Raw genomic sequence first — 19,768 nt, 5'->3', positions numbered from 1 at the left:
ACTGTACTTCCTTAAGTCCTATCTTAAATCGGTGTGGCCAACCGAGGAACCGGAACAACAAGCAGAAAGGGCGGAGCTCTGTCTCTGCCACGTATTGGGGGGGGGGGAGAAGCCTCTGCAATATGGCAATGAGCCAGTCGTCTCACTTTTGGTCCTACAACACGTTCTAGTCTGCCGAGAAGCCTTTCTTAAAACCCGGTACATCTTACTTCCGAATGCATTTGTACAGCGCTGCCAAATTGTGTTCCGTGGCAGAAGAAACGGCGATATTGCGACTTACTTCACCCAGCTCCTCCCACTACCTGCTAACGCCATCTTTGGGCAGCAGTGGATCATGGGAATCCCCGCCTTGCTCTCCGGGTATTTCCGGTTCCGGTGGAGGCCGCTCTTTCTTTTTCTCCGCGGGGTAGCTGTGGCTGCCGCTGTGGTGCTTGGCTCTCTGAGCTATCCGGTGCCATCCTTGTCGCTGCGGCGACACTTGCATCAGCTGCAGCCATGACCGAGCAGATGACCCTTCGTGGGACCCTCAAAGGCCATAACGGCTGGGTAACACAGATCGCCACCACCCCGCAGTTCCCAGACATGATTCTGTCTGCGTCTCGAGGTATGGGCTGCATGCCGGTCGAAACAGCGGGTTTCCCGGGGAGTGCGTGTCTCCTGGCTTCGCAGGTGGCGCGAGGGTTGGCTAGTTTGGTCCATTCCCTCACCCAGTTGTGAGTTGGGACGTGCAGACCAGAACCTGGGCCCCAGCTAGGGCGACCCTTTGCACATGTACGGAAACCAGGACGTGTCGCATAACTCCCGTAAGATTTGGTGACTTTAATCTATCACTTGCCTCCTGTAGATGTATTTAAGTAGTTAAGGGGCTACAAGCCAGGCGGAGCAATGATGACCCCAACATGCCATCTGAGTTACTTTGCTGAAATCCAGAGGCTGTTTCTGAGCCGCCACCTGGCCCTGAGCTCTCTGAGCAGTGCATAAACTGAAGATTCCTTGTTCCCTGGGTCTCCGGGATTGCCCTTACTGCCATAGGTTTTCGTCCCGTGTAACTAAGGCTTTTTTACCCCTTATGATTTCTCTTTATCGAAATGTTTTTTCCTTCCCAGTGTTAAGCTTTTTAAGCATTCTATTCGCTTCTGTACAGTTTGATTTGGTGCATGGCTAGGACTGTGTCTGGTGCTACCATAGCTACTGCATTTCTGGTCAACCCTTAAAAGGCACAAAAGGCGGTGGTCTGCTTATCCCACACCCAAGTCATTGTGCTTCTACTGTTGAGTTAGCCTTGTGCTGGAGTGATGGATAGATAAAACTGGTTACTCTTCAAGGGGACGTTTGTTTCCCAGAACCCACATGGTGACTTGCAGTCCTCTGTAGCTTGTTATAGGGGATCTAACACCCACTTCTAAAACCAAGACGTAAGCCATTGGCTTACATGTAAGGGAAACATTCAATGCATGTTAAATAATTTTTAGTTGGACTTGTTTGAATCCCAGTAAGTGCAATACCCCCACCCTGTAGTCTCGGCGGTGTCCTCACGAAATTTCTTCACCAACCCTTGCAGACAAGACCATTATTATGTGGAAGCTGACCAGGGACGAGACCAACTACGGCATACCACAGCGCGCCCTGCGAGGCCACTCCCACTTTGTTAGTGATGTTGTTATCTCCTCTGATGGCCAGTTTGCCCTCTCAGGCTCCTGGGATGGAACACTGCGCCTCTGGGATCTCACAACGCAAGTAGCTGCTTTGGGGCCTAGGGGGAGAGCTGGGCAAAATTGAGGTAGATTCCCTAAGGTGGGGTCTCCTTTGGAAATTGGTCCTTTTACAGAGGGTGGGGTAAGGTGTTGGGGTATATTTCTGGAGATGGTGTGGTGTAGTTGAGCGTTTCTACCGGGTACAGCCCAGCTGTTAAAACAAGTGTTTCATCTTAAAAGTTGGCTTAGATGGGCATACTGCCGGTGTAATAGAGGATCCTAGTGATGACAAGAAGACATTGTCAACCAATCCCCACAAGGGAATGAGGACATGTCCTGCAATTCTGAATGGGTTCTCTGGCACATACCAGGAATGGGCTAATAATAGGATGAAGCCACTTGTAAGCTGTGTGGAGTGATAGTCTACTGGAGCAGGGTTGAAGCCAACCAAGAAAAGGGTCTTACTGTAAGTGGGTAAAATTTGTCTAGAAAGTGACCAAGTTCTCCCTCTTAGGGGCACTACCACGAGACGATTTGTAGGCCATACTAAGGATGTACTGAGTGTAGCCTTCTCCTCCGACAACCGGCAGATTGTCTCTGGATCCCGAGACAAGACCATAAAGTTATGGAATACTTTGGGTGTCTGCAAATACACTGTCCAGGTAAAGTGATGGAAGTAATAGCTACAAGTTAGAATGTATCTCCCAGCCCCTGGGAAATTTATTGCTTTTTTTTTTTTTTTTTTTTTTAGATAGGCTAATTACTATGTAACACTGGGTAGCCTAGAACTTGGGTCTGCCTACTGGATGCTGAGGTCAAAGCTGTGCACAGCCATCCAGCTCTTTTGTAACAGTATGCCATTTGTCCTGTCTGGGATTTTGGTTGATTTTTTTTTTTTTTTTTTTTTTTGCTATTTTTAATGCATACTAGCTCGTGAGTGGCATGGAACTCAGGAGTTTATTTTTCTCCTGAGTTGGTGCATGAAACCCCAAGCCAAGGCATCATTTGGGCAGGCCCTTCTTACACATGAGCAAATAACCAGATGTGTAACTTCCTAAAGGTTTACCTCCTGAAGGTGTGTTTAGTACTTAAGGGGCTACAAGCCAGGCGGAGCAGTGATGATCCCAACATGCCATCTGAGTTGCAGTGCTGAAATCCAGAGGCTGTTTCTGAGCTGTGCCTGGGGTTGTGCTCCTGAAGAGTGGGTAATCTTTGGAGGCATCCTAGGACTCAAACATGTGCCAGCAGATTTGATACATGTTTTTGCCAAGTGTTCTATTGATCCTGAAGTAGAGGTTTCCCTGAGAGTGCTGTTGCCCCACTTAGGGTAGCTATCTGTAGTTTGGGAAGTATGGCTTCCTCTTACTTAACCCTGCATCCTCTGTAGGATGAGAGTCATTCAGAATGGGTGTCTTGTGTCCGCTTCTCCCCGAACAGCAGCAACCCTATCATCGTCTCCTGCGGATGGGACAAGCTGGTCAAGGTGAGCTACAAGGGTATGGCCCTGTTAGAAATCTAAAATGTGTTCCCATCCCTCTCAGATGGTAATGCATTCCAGTTTGGAATGTTTCACAGATTAACTTGGCTTTGGCTCTTGATGCTTTATTTCAGTGCATTAGGAATTGGGTTTGTTTTTAAGGCCAGGTCTCACTGTATCCCTGGCAGACCTGCCTCATACAGGCTGGCCTCAAATTCATAGTCTTCCTGTCTCAGCCACCCAAATATTCAGATTACATGGGCTTGCAATAGAAGCCTGTTCTGAGTTACCTTTAAAGAAGATGACGTTCCTTTGTTAAGTGTAGAGCATAATTGGTCACTTGTGGACCCCCTTTTTTCTAGGTATGGAATTTGGCTAACTGCAAGCTGAAGACCAACCACATTGGCCACACTGGCTATCTGAACACAGTGACAGTCTCTCCAGATGGATCTCTCTGTGCTTCTGGAGGCAAGGTATTTGGGGGCATCTGATCTCTTATTTATGGAGAACACTTATCTGATAGCATGCACCAGTTAAAAGAATAGCTAAACTACAGGAATGTTTCTAAGTGTTATCCTAAAATATGTAGAAAGGCACATCAAAGTTTTCCTTTAAAAGTAAGTTGGGGGCTGGAGAGATGGCTAAGAGGTTAAGAGTACTACTAGCTGCTCTTCCAGAGGTCCTGAGTTCAATTCCCAGCAACCACATGGTGGCTCAAGACCATCTATAAGATTTGGTGCCCTCTTCTGGCTGTAAGGCCAAAGGTAAGTAGGTATAGGTATTGTGCATTAGAGTAAAGCCTTAGGCCCATGAACACTTGATACTTCAGCCGTTAGCTTTATCTGTCCTAACTCACCCTTTCTGTCTGTCCAGGATGGCCAGGCTATGCTGTGGGATCTCAATGAAGGCAAGCACCTTTACACACTAGATGGTGGGGACATCATCAATGCCTTGTGTTTCAGCCCCAACCGCTACTGGCTCTGTGCTGCCACTGGCCCCAGTATCAAGATTTGGGTAAGTGATCTGTTGGGCAGCACATTGATTTCACTGCCGGAAACCAAGTTTTCTTGGTAGATTCCATCATCTAGCTGCTGTCAACTAACAAAGTTATGTTTTGGGGTTTTTTTATTTTAACAATTTGCAGCACTGGGCAACATTTGACTAATGAAAGGGAATGCCCATGTATAGAAGTTTGTTGAGTGTGATTTGGGCCAAAGTAATTCTCTTTTGAGATGCTATTTTGTCAGTATACGTTGCATCCACCCACTAGATAACCATTAACAGTTAAGAACCACACATCATGAAAGACAAGAAAATAATCCCAGTAGTGTGTAGAACACTTAACCAATACATGAGAGGCATAAATTAAATCCCTACCACATTTTGTTAAAGAATTTTTAGGCAATGAAAAGACTGGGGATTGCTATATAGTATTTATGTTTTGGATAGTGTGTAACCCAGGCTGACCTCAAATTATTTTTAGGAGTCAACTAAGTTATATGATCAAATCTTGAACTTGGCAGTCTGCCCCACCTTCCCAATGTCCTTGAAAGGAAAATGTCTGCTGGAAATCTGAATTAGAAGTGGACTTTTTAAAAGTAGTTCATTACTCTATGAATATACATATTGTGGTACATGTGGATTGCCTATAGTCAGGCAATTCTGTCTCCTTCATAGTTTGGGGGGAAATGGTTTTAAGTGTCAAGCAAGGCACTTTTAATTTGTGCCATTTTACAGGCTCCATTAAAGACTGGTATAATAACAATCATAATACAAACTATAAAAGTCTTCACGGTATAGTTGTAGACATCCTTACCTGATTTTGGTCTGTTCTCAGGACTTGGAGGGCAAGATCATTGTAGATGAACTGAAGCAAGAAGTTATCAGCACCAGCAGCAAGGCAGAGCCACCCCAATGTACCTCCCTGGCATGGTCTGCTGATGGCCAGGTAAGTGCTTGATTCTGCCAGCTTAGCTTCCAGCTTGTCCTTGCTCTTCATGTTTCTGGTATAAGACTAATATTAACATGGATGAAATGATAAAGATAAACCAGTTTGATTAGGATAGACTAGTTAGATACGAAGCCTATTAAATATATCTCTGGAAGGGGAAGGTTGTGACTTGGACTTCTAAACTAGAAGAGGCTTCAAAGATACAGCATGCTGCTTCTTCCTCTGGGAATAGGTGTGGAGCATGTCTTAGACAAAGTTATTTAGGGCTGTAGAATTCATTGCTGGGCATGACCCTGTTGTCATTCTCTTTTACAGACTCTGTTTGCTGGTTACACAGACAACCTGGTACGAGTGTGGCAAGTGACTATTGGTACCCGCTAAAAGTTTATGACAGAGTCTTAGAAATAAAGTGGCTTTCTGAAATACTCAGTTATGGTTTTTAAGTATTCATACAAGTATAACTTGTATGAAACAATCAGTCTGCTGAATGCATGTTTCCTCCTTATGTAATTTGGATCCTATTGCCCCCCTCTGCCTTCCCCATGAATCCTTGGGTTTTTAAACTGTGTGGTTGGTCGACTTGTTTTTCGAGACAGGTTTTTCTTCTGTGGCCTTGGAGCTTGTTCTGGAACTTGCTCTGTAGACCAGGCTGGCCTCAAATTCAGAGATCACCTTCTTGTGCCACCAGCACCTGGCTTCCATGGTGCTTTTTCATTGTGTATGTTTTGCCTACCTGTCTGTGTCAGATGCTATTAGGAAAATGGAGTTCGTGGGTGATAGGAACTAAGCCCTTATTTAGTCTAAATTTTGTGAGATAGGGTCTTTGCCCTCGCTGACCTGAGACTTTGTAAACAAGGCCTGCCTACCTACCTGGTTTCGACTTGGGGGGAATAATTATTACATAGTCCTAGTCCTGTCTGTCTTCAAACTCATTTGCCACTGCCTTAGATGAAGCCCATGCTAGCCTGTAAGCAATAACCAAGCTGGCTTCGATTTTTTTTATGGAGCATTGATTATTTTTGCTGGGGATCAAATCATCCAGCTCCAGCAGTTTTAACGATCTACAAGCACCCGTACCTCATTGCACCATTAATTTGCGAGGACAGTTCAGCTTACAAGTTGAGGACAACAGACTCAGCTTGTAGGTGAAAGTTGTGCACAGAATGCCCATAAATGGTATTGGCGCTAAAGAATTACCTCCCAGTCTTCACTGAAACAGGAAACCCTAAGGCTGAGCATGCACCAAGAACCAGGAATTTGGGGTTGACTCAGACAGGAAATCCTGTGTAGTATGACAGCTAAGGAAAATGACCTTTAAGCAGCTCCAGGGCTGTCTATGATATGGGAAGGCACTTCTGAAGCAAAACTGCTTCTAAAGAAAGACTCCACAACAGCAGCAAATAAACACTTTATTTCTGCAACACAACCCACCTTTTCCCCAAGAACATAAATTGACCTCAGCCACCAAAGCAGAGGACAAAAGCTGTTAAGTGACAGAAGGCAAGGGGTTACTAGAAAAATAGATTATACCCAAGGCTCTCCCAAGGATCCAGACCCCTGTCCCAAGCTCCTCAACAGGGCCTACCAAATAGAACTAAAAGGTGTGGAGAGGCCAGAAACTGAAATTTACTTAATGAGGGAAAAGAGCCTGGCAATTAAGACTTGGAGGGGTTACATAGGTGTGAGGAGCTGGGCTCCTAAATGAAAGTATACAACAGAAAATAACTTATTGGGTGATGCAATATGGTGTGCAGTGTCACATTGACCATTCCAGATCTTACTGAAGCTAAATTCTGGCCAGTCTATGGAGGTAGAAATTGGGGGTGGAAGGAAAGCTTCAAGAGTTCCTACTTCCCCAAGAAAAGTAGACTTTACATAACTCTACCCTTTTGCCTAGCCTGCCTCCTCACAAAAGCTTCCAAATCCCTTAGCTGGAGCTTGCACCAAAACAGAATTGGAATGGGTAGGTCTTGCCCAAACCCTCCAGCCTCAGAAATAACATGGACTGAAGAGTAGGTGTGGAAAATAGGAGTTAAGGAATGAAATGATTTCCACTTATCCCTGTACTCAAACTGGGACCCAGAGCTGGGCAGTCAGGGAAGGAAGATTGGGCAGCGCTGTTCTTATTATCAGGGACCCATGCAGACCTGGGTGAGAGAAGACTGAGCTGGAGGAAATCTAGGAAGTTGTTCAGGCTCCTAAAGGGGGAAGCAGCCTGGGTTCAAGGAGGAGCAGGAAGCAACTCAGTAACAAACAGTGGGAGGAGCCTGAGCTCACAAACATAGTGGGCAACCATCCACCACCACCCGCCCCCCCAGCAGCAACTGGAGGGGCCCCTGCGGGTGGCAGGCTAATCAAGGACAGAGCTTGATGCGGGTGCCCTTGGAAAGCACCCGAAAGAAAGGGAAGACACGCTCGCCAAGGAAGGCAGCTGAGAAGGTGTGGACATGGGCTAGGGTATCCGCATTATAGAATCCCAGGCGCCCAGCCTCATAGTCCAGGTACACGCCAAAGCGCCGTGGTTTCTCACATGGGCTCAGCAGTGTCTGCTCTGTTGAGCTCTGTGCCTGATACCGCTTGCCATGAGTACCCACACACCACACTTCACGCTGGAGCAGAAGCTGCTGAGGCAGATGGAGCCGGCGGCGGCGATGATGATGGCGTGAGGAGCTGGCATCCCCACTGCTAACAGAGGACCCCCCAGAGCTCACTTTTTCTTTATGATGGGTTGATTCCCGGGCAGCACCCACTGCCCAGCCCCGCCGCCCACCCACCTCTACCTCCCAGTAGTGCCGGCCGGAGCGGAAGCCCTGGGCCCCTAGTACACAGCAGTCAGCTGCAAATCGCTTGGAATGTTCAGGAACCTCCTGCCGACGTTCTGCCAGCCGGACCCCACGACGATCAGGGGACAACATAAGGGCTGGATGAGCTGTGTCAGGGTCCAGTGTCAGATCCACTTGTAAAGAGGAAAGATAAATACAGCAGAGCTAAAACACCTTACCCCTCACAGGCTCACCAATGTCCTTTCCATCTCTATACTTCCTCCAACCCCAATTTAACTTTTGGTTCCCACCCCATGCTGGAGGTCAAGCTCCAAATCTACAGGTTCTAGCCTTCATACTAACTCTTCTACCACCTGTCAGCCTTCCCCTGTCCCTTTTGTCTACCTCACCTACCAAAACAAAATTTTTGGCTTGAACCCTCAGAGTAGCCACCACCAACAACCCAAGCTTCCCCTCAACCTCAACTCAGGTCTGTAAGAAGAAAGGCAAAGGAAGGTATTGACCTCCCTACCTCGTGCAGCCTGACAGAACATCCGGCTCATTTTCCTCACGATGGCATCTGTTAGGAAGTCGTGGCTATGGGGTTGGCATGGGTCAGGGGACCAAATCTCTGGGGGCTGCAACTGTATCTCTTCACACCTGGAGGATGGGGGACCAGGTATGGGGTGGAAATATGATATTCCCAAAGTAAAGGACAAAAGTCAAGGAGGGGGAGGGGTAAGTGGAGGATCTAAGAGCCAGGAACTTAGGTCCTGGGGGGAAGAGGAGAGGAGGGGAGGAATAGAGGGAGGGTGTCTCAAGAGGCAGGAATGGGGAGCCAAACACTACAGGGTCACAAAGGGTAGAGTGGTAACACACCTATTGAAAGTCTCCTTGATGTCCTGGGAATAAGAGACAAAAAGAAGGGGAGAGAAAAAGTGTCAGCTGTACGAGGCTCACTGCTCTCTCCCAGTCCCCTAAAGAAAGGTTGAGCTTGAACAAGAAGGGAGAAAGCAAGACCTTCCATGATCACAATAAACATGAACACTCAACTACCCAGACCACCAGACTTAATACATTTCATCCTGCCACAAGCCCCAGTAACAGAATTTTAACAATCTGACCCAGACAACTTCCTCAAGCTATCACTCTTCTGTCAACTCTTAAGCTCCTATCTCTAACAACTGAATCTGCCTTCTTTAGGTATGACTGGCACATAAATCACTGTCACCAGCCTCAAAAAAAAAAAAAAAAAAAAGTCTGATCCTCAGATTGAAAGAGTTAGGGTTCTTCCAGTGAGGAACAGACAGTTCTGAGCAGTGGTTGATGAGCACTGGGGAGCTGGGAAGCATAAAGCAGGGCAGAGGGGGACAGTGCTTACCTGCAGCAGCCGCAGGCCCCCTTGCTGGCTCCGTTCTTGGGCTTCAGCAAGCAGGCGGCTTAGCTGGGCAGCTTGCTCCTCAAGACGGTTGGCTGCTGCTCCTGCCCGTCCCAACTGAGCTTCATGCATCTCTCGGAGGCGCCGCTCTAGTCCTGCCTGTTCTTCAGCCAGAAACCGTGTTAGTCGCCCAAACTCTGAGGCTACAGCTGCCAGCTCTGATTTCATCTGATTCTGGAAAGATGCAAAGGCAGGCATGAGGACATAGTTCAGTGATTAAGAACACTGTCTCTTCTTCCAGAGGACCACAGTTAGATTCTCAGCATCCACGTAGCAGCTCACAACCATCTGTAACCAGTTTCAGGAGAAGCATGCTCTCTTTTAACCTCTGTGGTCACCAATAATGCAATGGATACATATACATACATTCAGGCAAAGCACTCATACACTAAAATTTTAAAAATTAAAAATTGGAGAGATGCAAGGGGAATGGAGGCCACCACCTGAATACACAGAAAGGTAAAATTGCAGTTTCCTATCTGCTGACTCTCAATCTCAGGCAAAGAAGCCTAACTCCAACAAATTCTGGTAATGGAAGAAATGTTCCTTCCCTATCTCAGTTTCACTGTGCCAGTGCAATAGCCCAAACCTGGCGCACTGGTCCAAATTTACCAATTCCTTTCTGGAATACCTCTCTGCCCTAACTAATTTACTTTTCAAATGGAAGCTTACATGTTCCAAAGGGGCTCCTCTCCTCTCCAGATCTTGGCAGCACCAACTCCATGTCACTCCATGGAGATGTTATGTTATAATGGAGATAGGCTGGGTGAACATGTATGGAGGTCAGAAGAACTTGCAGGAAAATAGTTTTCTCCTTCCATCATGTGAGTCCCTGGGATCAAACTCAAGTTATCATTATCAAACCTGGTGGCAGACTCCTTTACCCACTGAGTCATCTTGCCAGCAAAATTGTTTTGTTTTTGAGACAATAGTCCAGACAAGAGTCACAATTCTCCGACCTCAACCTCCAGTTTGCTAGTTTAAAGATATAAGCTGTGTGCTTAGTTTCGTATTATCTTTTAAAATTCTCCTCTTCTATGCCACATGTTCTCACAGACAGTACCTGTGCATGCTTTTGTTTGCCACAGTACCACCAGAGATTGGCACAGTGCCAATCACAGGTAGGTACTTGGTAAGAACTTTTGAAGTTAGCAAATAAGAGAATTTAGGAAGCAAGACTCGAAGTAAAGCTGGACATAGGAGCTCATGCCTATAATGCCAATACTCTTGAGGCTGAAACAAATGAATTACTCCACATTTGAGGCCAGCTTGGGCTATCACATAAAATCATGTCTCAAAACACAAAAGGAAGATGCTACAAAATTAAGTCCTGACTCTCAGTAGTCTCAGTTGCCATAGGAGAACAATCATTCAAATCCTTTACAAACTCTTCAGTAAAGATGCAAAAAGCAAATATTATACACTTAGGGACCAAAAGGTAAAATGCTTTGTAGGTTCAGTTGTTCCTAGATATTCAAGTGGGTTTGGTTTCAGGAGACCCAAATCAGCAGAGGTACAAATCCCTTATATAAAATGCAATAACAGCATATTCTCCCATATACTTCAAATGTCTCATAATACCCAATACAATGTAAATACTACCAAATAGCTATTCTTTATGGTATTTTAAATGAGAATGACCAGCATAGGTTCATATATTTGAATACTTAGCCTATACTTGTTAGAACTGTTTGGAAGAATTAGAAGCTGTGGTCTAGTTGAAGGAAGTGTGTCACTGGAAGTGGACTTTAGGAGCTGGGACCTTGTTGAAGGTGTGTTACCCACGGTGGGCTTTGAGATTTCAAAAGCCCAAACAATTCCCTGTTAGCCTCTCCCTACCAGAACCATAAAGACCAATAAACATTTTATAAGTTACCTTTATTATCATGTCTCTCCATAGCAATTGAAAAGTAACTACAACAATACTGTATACTTTTAAGACTGACCAGAAAATGTTGTCCATGCCTTTAATCCCAACATTTGGGAGGTAGAAGCAGGCAGATCTCTGAGTCTGAGGACAGCTGGGGCTACACAGAAAAGCCTTGTCTCATCCCTAAAACCCCCCACCTTGCCCCACAAAAGTCTTTATTCTTTTTTTACAGGGAGGTGGGGAGGTATTTGAGACAGGGACTTACTATGTAGCCTCAAATTCTCAAACATCTGCCTGCCTCTGCTTCCCAAGTTCCACAGGAATAAAGACTTTATTAAAAAAAAAAAAAAAAAAAAAAAAAAAAGCTACAGAATGAGTTCCAGGACAGCTCCACAGAGAAACCCTGTCTCTGACAAGAATAAATAAATAATGAGGTCTGTATATGTTAAGTACCAATGCTATTTTTTTTTTTCTATCTCCAATTTGAATTTGAAGGAATATATAAGATAGAATACAAACTATATTTAGTATCCTATAACAACAGAAAACTGCCTAGTACCAACACATTTGCCTGGGCTAGATCACTTTGAATGACAATAACCATACTTTTTCCATTAATGTTATTCTAGACAAAGATTATCAAAGACACAGATCCCAGCATACATTCTCTATAACTCAGAGGACCCTAAAAGTGTTAGCTTGGACAGTTGGACAAAGGCAGCATGATTCCCCATTTCCTAACTCAGATTCTGCTTACAGCACACCGTGATTGGCAATTCACAGAAGTGAGACCCTAATGTGCAAATGGTACTACTATGAGTTGTAGAAGTGGCAAGGGTGGAGATTAGCTTGGCCACAGTACCAGTCTATTCCAGCAAGAGCTGCAAGCCTTCTAAAAACAGACAAAAAATGATGAAGTAAGACTCCTTGGAGAGGTGAGCAAAAGTAAAAGAGCTGAGAACTCTGGGAAAGAGGACAGGAGATATATGCAATGATAATGATCACTAATTCTTCCTTTTCCTAACATGACTGCCCTTCTTCCAGGGCACAGCAAGCCTTTCAGACCATGTGCAGGGCAGCTTTGCCTACCATCTGTGTGTATCCTGGGACTTGGTACTCTTTTGGCAGCTGCTGTGTGTGTGTGTGTGTGTGTGTGTGTGTGCGCGCGCGCGCGCGTGCGCGCACGCTCACTTGCTTTCTGTGTTATCCAGGGCCAGGGGCTGGGTGTACTTTGTAGCTTCAGACCAGACAACCAGGCCTTAGTTTTCACTACATTTTACAAACTACAATGGAACATGCTTCTAGACTCCAAAGGCTGCATCATCTCAAATTCCTAGAAAAATGTCTACCTACCTCCCAAGTCCTGACTACCCTACTTTCAAGGACAGTCATTATACTGATAGTTTTCAGTCTCATCTTCCTAACCCTGACAACAGAATCAGTCAGCCACTCACAGACATTACCCACCTTCAGCTCTGTCACCCGCCTCTCCTCCTTGGCCTTCATCTTCTGCACAGCCTCTAGGTGCTTCCTAAGTGGTTCCACATGACCTTGGAGCTTGGCCTGAGGGAGCAGGAAAGGGAGGTTAGTCAGGGGGATGACAAGAAGCACCTACAGAGCCTCCCTCTCCAGTGCTCCCTTCAATGGAAACTCAATGCCTGATATTACCATTGTGAAGTGTCAAATAAGCCTTCCTTCCCACACCCCTTCTCTCAGATGACCATAAATGCCTCCAACTCTCCCCTGCACTCATGATGCAGAAGCCCCGTGAGAGCCGCCTTAGGAGGCTGGATCTTAGGAGGTAGGCAGTGGTAGAGCATGCCTTTAATCTCAGCACTCGGGAAGCAGAAAAGGATCTCTGTAAGTTTGATGCCAGCATGATCAACAGAGTGAGTTCCAGGACAGGCTCCAAAGCTATACAGAGAAACCATGTCTTTAAAAACAAAAGAGGTTGGCTCTTTATGACTACAGAACTCTGTACTCAACAGCTGCCATATACATGGCTTGAGCTCCTCACCACATAAAGCCCATCACAGTAATATTCCTGCCTTTGATCCTTTCCACTTGATAAGTCATCTTCCCCAAAACCTACAACTCCGAACACTTTTCTGGAGAATTTGTGCCTATGCTAAAAGCTTGTTTTTGTTTTTTATTTTCAAAATAGGGTTTTTTTTTTTTTTGTGTGTGTGTGTGTGTGTGGCCCTGGCAGTCCTGGAATTGGATATGTAGACCATGCCACTTTCAAAATTGGAACACTACATTTCAATTACTGTCACTTCATCCCATCCACCCCATCAAGTTGTGACTTCATGCTACTCCCTAGGCCTGGGATTACCATACTCTACTTAGTCCAACGTATTCTACCTTTACAACCCAGCTTCCAAAGCATGACTCTGACTACCTATAGAACTTGAGCCTATGCTACCCAGAGCAGTGGTTCTCAATCTTCATAATGTTGCAATCTTTTTTCCTCCCTTCGGGTTAGGGGAATTATTTCTAGGCAGGGTCTCTCTGTGTAACAGTCCCGACTGTCCTGGAACTTGATTTGTAGAGCAGGCTGGCCTCAAACTCACAGAGATTGCCTGCCTCTGACTCCCAAGTGCTGGGATTAAAATAAAGGGCATGTGCCACCATCGCCCTGCAAGACCCTTTAAACAGTTCCTCATATTGTGATAATCCCTAACCATAAAAATATTTTCATTGTTACTTTATAACTGCACTTTTGCTACTGTTGTGAATTGTGTTAAGTATCTGATATGCAGAATATGTGATATGCGACCCCTGTGAAAGGATGGTTCATTCCCCCAAATGAGAAGCAAGCCACTGTCCCAGAGCATAAACAATTTTACAAATGTGCTTCCCAGGAATTACCAGGTCCTTCACCCTCACTTTCCTTTCCTGAAGCAGGGTCTCATATAGCCCAAATTAGTCTGGAACTTGTCCTATAACTGAGGATGGCCTTGAACTTCTGATCCTCCTATTTCTATGTCTCTGGTGCTAGGACTGTCACTTTATTTAGTTTCTATGTTCTCTCTGCTTTGTTTTACATTCAACTGCCTCCTCATGGAAAACAAAAGCCCTTTCTTCTTTTAGTTACAGTTCTAACAGTAATCCACTTTCCATTCCAGGGATTTATAGCTATGTCTTTTCCTTAAGGGGTGTTGCAGACGCCAGGATGGGCATAATAAACTCTGCCTTTTGCTCTTTCCCCTTTTTATGTCTTCTCCTTAGGACTTGCTCCCTCTTTTTCATTAGGGGAAGATACAGGATGGATCTTGAGCCTAGCTCTATAAGAACCAAAACTGCATCTAGGTGATTTGAGGCAAATCATGCTTCCAGTTTCCTCAGTTTTAAATGGGAATAAAGTCAACCTCACTGAGGGCAAACATAGCAAAGTTTCTGACATATGGCAAAAGATTAGTAAACATTATCCAGCAGTTGCTAACTATGGTGGTAAGCTGCCAGTGGCAGCCTGATAATGACCCATGAACTAAAAAGATAACTGACCCTGAGTACAAAAGGCAATTATTACACAACTGGTTGTAGGAAGTATCACAAGCATAATAAATCAGTCATTCCATTAAACAATATACACATAAGTATTCCTTTAGATATTATTGCTATTTCTCTACAGTAGAATCAGTCATCTCTACTCCATCAACTCAGAATTTACAAAGCTTTAATTTACCCATTAGTAGTTGTCAAAACTGACAAATAAATTACAAGAATAAATCCAAATAGAATATACAGGGGTTTGGTTTTGTTTGAGATTGGGCCTTACCATGCAGCATGGTTGACATAATACTTGCTGAGTAGATCAGGCTGGCCTCAAACTCACAGAGATCTGAGAGCTTCAGCCTCCAAAATGGTAGAGTAAAAAATGTATGCCAATACACCTGACCCTTTTTCTTTCTTTCTGAACAAGCTCTTTGAGCTGGCAAGATGGTTTAGCCAGTAAAGGCTGTGGCTAAACCTGATGATGAGTTCAACCCATTCAACCCACAATGTGGAAGAAACCAGTTCCCAAAATTGTCCTGAAATCTTTGCATATACTTCCAAAATAAAAACATAATAAAGAGTGGTGGCTCACACCTGCAAAGGCAGCTCAGAGAGTTCAAGGCCAGCCTGGTCTACAAAGATAGTTTCAGGACAGAAAGGGATATGGGAAAATTTGCCCATACCAAAACTAAATAAAGCAATTTAAAAACAAAACAAACAAACAAACAAACATGCATACATACATATGCAGGCAGGGGCCGGGCAGTGGCAGGGTTCATGCCTTTAATGCCAGCATTCAAGAGGCAGAGGCAGGTCAGTTTGAGGCCAGCCTGATCTACAAAGTGAGTTCCAGGATATCCAAGACTGTTAAACAGAGGAACTCTGTCTAGAAGAAACAAAGAAAAAGTGTTTCCTGTACTCAGGTCTCATGTAACTAGGGCTGGCCTCTTATCTTGCTATGTAGTCAAGGATGACCTTGAACTGATCTTCCTGCCTCCACTTCCCCAAGTGTTGGTATAAAAAGCTTGCACTACCATGCCCATCTTAGATTGAGTTTTCTATAGATACTCTGATTCACAACTTCTGCAGTAAGGCCCACTGTACTTCTGACACCTCCTCAAGTAACTGACAATCAGTAGTGAAGCTTTAGACTCTAAAGTTGAGGTGGTGGTGATCACCTACATGAAGTTACTGACTGAATCAGGAGGAGGCACAGAATCATGAGTCACAAAGCTCTGGGCAGCCATACAGAGGAGGCTCCCCTCTCCTCCTGGTTCCATGGCTTCAAATCTGAAGGTAGCTCTACCTGTGCCAGCTGCTTCACCAACAAATGTCCTTTACATATGTCCAAAGAATTAGAGAAATAAAGAACAAGACAGTTAACCAAACAAGAATTAGATTCCTAGAACAGTCACGTCAGAACTAAAATATCCAAGGGGAAGATGTTTATGTCCAAGTCTATCATTTACTAAAGCTGTACATATATAAACATCCATGTTCAGAATTTAACCCTGTTTCCCAATCAATAAAATAAGAATGAAAACACCAAACTGACAGGATGACTTTGAATTATGAATGAAAATCCACAAAAGTGGCCAGCACAGTAGTGACTGTATGTAAAGTGCCCTATAAATACTAACATTCCTGTGATAATTAAAGTTCAAAGACGCAAGAATTTTTGCCCTAAAAGCCTCCTTTCTGGTTAATACCTGAGACTGGGTACAGAACCAACCAGCAAGTCCGTATCATAGGATGGGTGTGGAACCCATTAGGAAACAAGTGCAGACTATTTGGGTCTGACACTAGTTATTTCTATGCTCCTGTTCAGACTCCCTTGTTCTTTTTGGTCCCCATTTCTTTCCATCTGGAAGTGACTCTGTCATGGATTAAGATTTAAGAGTCAGCCTGGCGTTGGTGGCCCACACCTTTAAACCCAGCACTCAGGAGGCAGAGGCAGGTGGATCTCTGTGAGTTCCAGGCCAACCTGGTCTACAGAGCTAGTTCCAGGACAGGCTTCAAGGAAATACAGAGAAACCCTGTCTCGAACCACCCCCCCCCCAAAAAAAAGACTTAAGATTCATCCAGAAGGACATAAGACTTGTGGTGATGCACTCTCTGTCACTTGCACCACCCCTATCCTTAAGGCACAGAGGAAGTCTCAGAATTCTTCTGATTTATCCACCTTGGAAGTCAGTCAGGTTCTTAGACAAGGAGAGTCATTTCTCCAGTACATGAGGTCCTGTGAAGAGAACCCACGTTCCTTTCCCCGATCACCTCTATTTCCTCCCTGCCCTTACTAAACTCTTGCCTCGCCTCGTTCACTGACCTTGTACTCCTGCACCACCTCTTCCAATGGCAACACGCTATGCTGTTTGTGGCTCCTGGATTCTCGGCACACCACACAGATGGCTTCTTCATCCACCTCACAGAACAATTTCAGGGCTTCTTGGTGTCTCGGACAGATGCCTTGTTCATTCACACGACTCCCTCGACCAGGGGTTGGGTGCATCTGACGAATCACCTGGACCATGTTGGCCAACTGCAGGTTGGGGCGGAAGCTCCGCCGAGGAAAACTTTTTCGACACTGGGGACAAGTGAAGCACCTCCGAGGGGCTGGAGGTGGCGGCAGTTGGGTGATCCGATCTAGCTCTAGCTCCTCTTCCTCATCTTCCTCCAGCACTTCCTCCTCCTCGTCCTCATCTTCCCCCCTCAGGTCCTCCACATCTCCCAAGTAATAGTCCAGATCTTCCTCCTCCTCCTCCTCCCACAAATAGTCCATGTTGTCCCAGTTGGACCCGCCTATCCCACTACTCCAGAACACACCCTCCTCTTCCTCCTCGGCCTCCTCCTCCATGTCACCCTCATAATCTTCATCCCGCATGGGGGTGTCCCAACCCCCGCCTGCTCCGACAGCCTCCACTTCTTCCTCCTCTCCGACCTCCTCCTCCTCCTCCCGGTCCAACTCATCCCTGTCCTCCTCATCCTCCCCGCCCCACAACTGGGTTACACACACTCGGCAGAAGTTGTGCCCGCAGCCGATGGACACGGGGTCCGTGAAGTAATCGAGGCAGATGGCGCACACCGCCTCCTCCTGAAGGGTCTGCACAGGGTTGGGTGTCATGGCAACGGCAGCCATCTTAGTGTCCAGTCAGCCAGTGTAGAGGTGCGGTGGGGGCCGCGGGGGGGGGCGGGGGGTCTTCCTCCTCAGAAGCCCAGGACACCCGTCCCCACCCCAAGCCCCGCTTCTCCACACCTTGCCTGCGGCGAGGCCAGAGGAATGTCCTCCCGACCAGCCCACCCCTGCACACACGGTCCCCTACGCCTAGACGACAGCCGTGTCTCAGAGAGGGGAGGGGACTGGGGTGAGCACCACCGACAAGTACCTCAGGGGGACCTGAGTGCAAATCTGCCCCAACGCTACCCCGGCCTCCTCATAAACCCCCGCCCCTCCTCACTTCCTGGCCCCGCCCCCCAGCTTCCGGCCTCCCTCCCGACGCTTCCGGCGTCTCCACACGACCTAAACTCACGAGTTCCCTCCGAGGTTGAGCTACACCCACTTCTCCCACACCCCGCCCCGGACTCCAGGGCAACCGGAAACGAGGAGGAGACGCTCTAGCCGGCACGCGGGAACAGGACGGGAGGGCTAGGACGGCGGAGGTCCGCATCTCTGTGATGCCTGGCCGCGGGGAACGCGTGCAAAGCGGAAGAAGCCCCCATGGCCCGCCAGCGGGGACAGACGGCGGAGGGCAGCGAGGACGTGGAGCAGCACCCTGCTCTCCGTGCTACAACCGCAGCGGCCTAGCGCCATCCTACCGACCAGGAGCGGAGGACTGCAGAAGGGACTCCCAAAAGCAGTGCCGGAAGCTGAGGGGCGGGCCCGCTCAGCGTCCTCAAATACTTCCGGCCCCTCTAGACTAGGTGGATCCCTCCAAGTGGGGTCGTGGGCGGAGTCTGAGGAAACAGATGAGACTGGAGTTAGAGAGGCGCCGCCCTCTGTGCAGGGCATTTCCACGCCCGTTTTAGAAACTGCAATCTTGCGAGCACTCCTGTAAGCCTCCCACGCTGGGGAGGGAGAGGCAGGAGGAAACAAAAACAAACAAACAAACATGCCATCTGACCACTGACCCATCATTTATTATTAATATCTGCATTCAAATTAAATGGAACACTGTTCAGCTACGCGAACGAGAATCTTCGGAATGTGTTATGTTTGAAAAGTGCAGATTGCTGAACAGTCTGGAGTGTACCACCTAGGAGGGGAGGCAATGTTAAGTGTACTTGGTACTTTGTAAGGCTATGACTGCTCATTTAAAGTAAATCATAGTTCGTTGCCTCATAGGGTTTTGTGAGGATGTCATGTAAATCGACCAGAACGTTTCCTAGCACCTGGTACGACTGTTAAGGGTTAGCTAATTACCGTATCCGCGTCTGTGGAACACAGCAGAATTTCTCTAGGAAGATGGCCAGGTAGAAAAGACACTTTTCCGAACATCTAGTTCTTTTTATATCCTTTGAGTTTGGAAACCCAGTCTAGACGTTCTCTTAAAAAATATTTCCCCCTTGCTATGGAGTCATTAGAATTTTACTTCTTCGTATTGGCCATGCACACTTTCAGTGGTTTGCAATCCTACATGTTCTTTGAGGTTTGTATTCGTTGTATTCCGGTGTAAGAGGACGGAGAGTCTCGAATTGTGTTGTGGAACTTTTTTTTTTTTTTTTTGGGGGGGGGGGTGTTTGTTTTGTTTTTTTGTGTGTGTGAATCTTCTTCTGGATATATTAATAAAGATATTCCTGTGGTCCACAACGCATTTCTGCTGTCCTTTTTGCTTGTTTTTATTAGTTTATTGGTTAGACGTATCCTCTGAACGCAAATTTAGTTGGGAATCATGGCTCACAGCAACTCCAACTGAACTTACCTAAGTTGGTGGGACAACTCTTAGGAAATGGGCACAAGTCTGTCAAATCGTATCTTCAGGGACTTGCGGGCCAAGCTCTCGGTAGGTCTGTTTCCGTAGTGTAGTGGTTATCACGTTCGCCTCACACGCGAAAGGTCCCCGGTTCGAAACCGGGCGGAAACA

The 19,768-nt window shown here is 46.3% G+C and overlaps 2 protein-coding genes and 4 non-coding genes across 6 annotated transcripts; 5 read left to right on the top strand and 1 right to left on the bottom strand.

Annotated features, from left to right (window-relative positions):
* The first annotated feature begins 378 nt into the window (after window positions 1-378).
* On the top strand, window positions 379-5,551 carry Rack1 (receptor for activated C kinase 1). The gene is made up of 8 exons (XM_051180862.1): window positions 379-604; window positions 1,562-1,733; window positions 2,209-2,356; window positions 3,082-3,177; window positions 3,534-3,644; window positions 4,045-4,185; window positions 5,009-5,119; window positions 5,438-5,551. The coding sequence occupies exons 1-8, from the start codon at window positions 496-498 to the stop codon at window positions 5,501-5,503; spliced, it is 954 nt and encodes a 317-aa protein (XP_051036819.1). The 5' UTR covers window positions 379-495; the 3' UTR covers window positions 5,504-5,551.
* LOC127219865 (small nucleolar RNA SNORD95) lies at window positions 880-947 on the top strand. Its single transcript, XR_007834298.1, has one exon. It is a non-coding gene; the product is annotated as a small nucleolar RNA SNORD95 (small nucleolar RNA).
* On the top strand, window positions 1,970-2,049 carry LOC127219930 (small nucleolar RNA SNORD96 family). The gene has a single exon (XR_007834345.1). It is a non-coding gene; the product is annotated as a small nucleolar RNA SNORD96 family (small nucleolar RNA).
* LOC127219864 (small nucleolar RNA SNORD95) lies at window positions 2,804-2,871 on the top strand. The gene has a single exon (XR_007834297.1). It is a non-coding gene; the product is annotated as a small nucleolar RNA SNORD95 (small nucleolar RNA).
* A 963-nt stretch (window positions 5,552-6,514) lies between the features above and the next one.
* On the bottom strand, window positions 6,515-18,582 carry Trim41 (tripartite motif containing 41). The gene is made up of 6 exons (XM_051180861.1): window positions 17,017-18,582; window positions 12,660-12,755; window positions 9,266-9,496; window positions 8,764-8,786; window positions 8,417-8,544; window positions 6,515-8,078 (listed from the first exon to the last, which is right to left on the bottom strand). The coding sequence occupies exons 1-6, from the start codon at window positions 17,824-17,826 to the stop codon at window positions 7,477-7,479; spliced, it is 1,890 nt and encodes a 629-aa protein (XP_051036818.1). The 5' UTR covers window positions 17,827-18,582; the 3' UTR covers window positions 6,515-7,476.
* A 1,113-nt stretch (window positions 18,583-19,695) lies between these two features.
* Window positions 19,696-19,768, top strand: Trnav-cac (transfer RNA valine (anticodon CAC)). Its single transcript has one exon. It is a non-coding gene; the product is annotated as a tRNA-Val (tRNA).

Source organism: Phodopus roborovskii, unplaced genomic scaffold (genome assembly GCF_943737965.1).
Source record: "Phodopus roborovskii unplaced genomic scaffold, PHOROB, whole genome shotgun sequence".
NCBI lineage: Eukaryota > Metazoa > Chordata > Mammalia > Rodentia > Cricetidae > Phodopus > Phodopus roborovskii.
The sequence above is the reverse complement of the archived record's forward strand: the minus strand, read 5'-3'. Positions and strand labels throughout refer to the sequence as shown.

Coding starts and splice junctions, on each gene's coding strand:
- Trim41 (XM_051180861.1), bottom strand. CDS start 17,826: ATGGCTGCCGTTGCCATGACACCCAACCCTGTGCAGACCCTTCAGGAG. Junction 12,756..17,016: donor AGGTGGTGCAGGAGTACAAG/GTCAGTGAACGA, acceptor CTGCTCCCTCAG/GCCAAGCTCCAAGGTCATGT. Junction 8,545..8,763: donor ATCAAGGAGACTTTCAATAG/GTGTGTTACCAC, acceptor CCCATCCTCCAG/GTGTGAAGAGATACAGTTGC.
- Rack1 (XM_051180862.1), top strand. CDS start 496: ATGACCGAGCAGATGACCCTTCGTGGGACCCTCAAAGGCCATAACGGC. Junction 3,178..3,533: donor GATGGGACAAGCTGGTCAAG/GTGAGCTACAAG, acceptor CCTTTTTTCTAG/GTATGGAATTTGGCTAACTG. Junction 3,645..4,044: donor TCTGTGCTTCTGGAGGCAAG/GTATTTGGGGGC, acceptor CTGTCTGTCCAG/GATGGCCAGGCTATGCTGTG.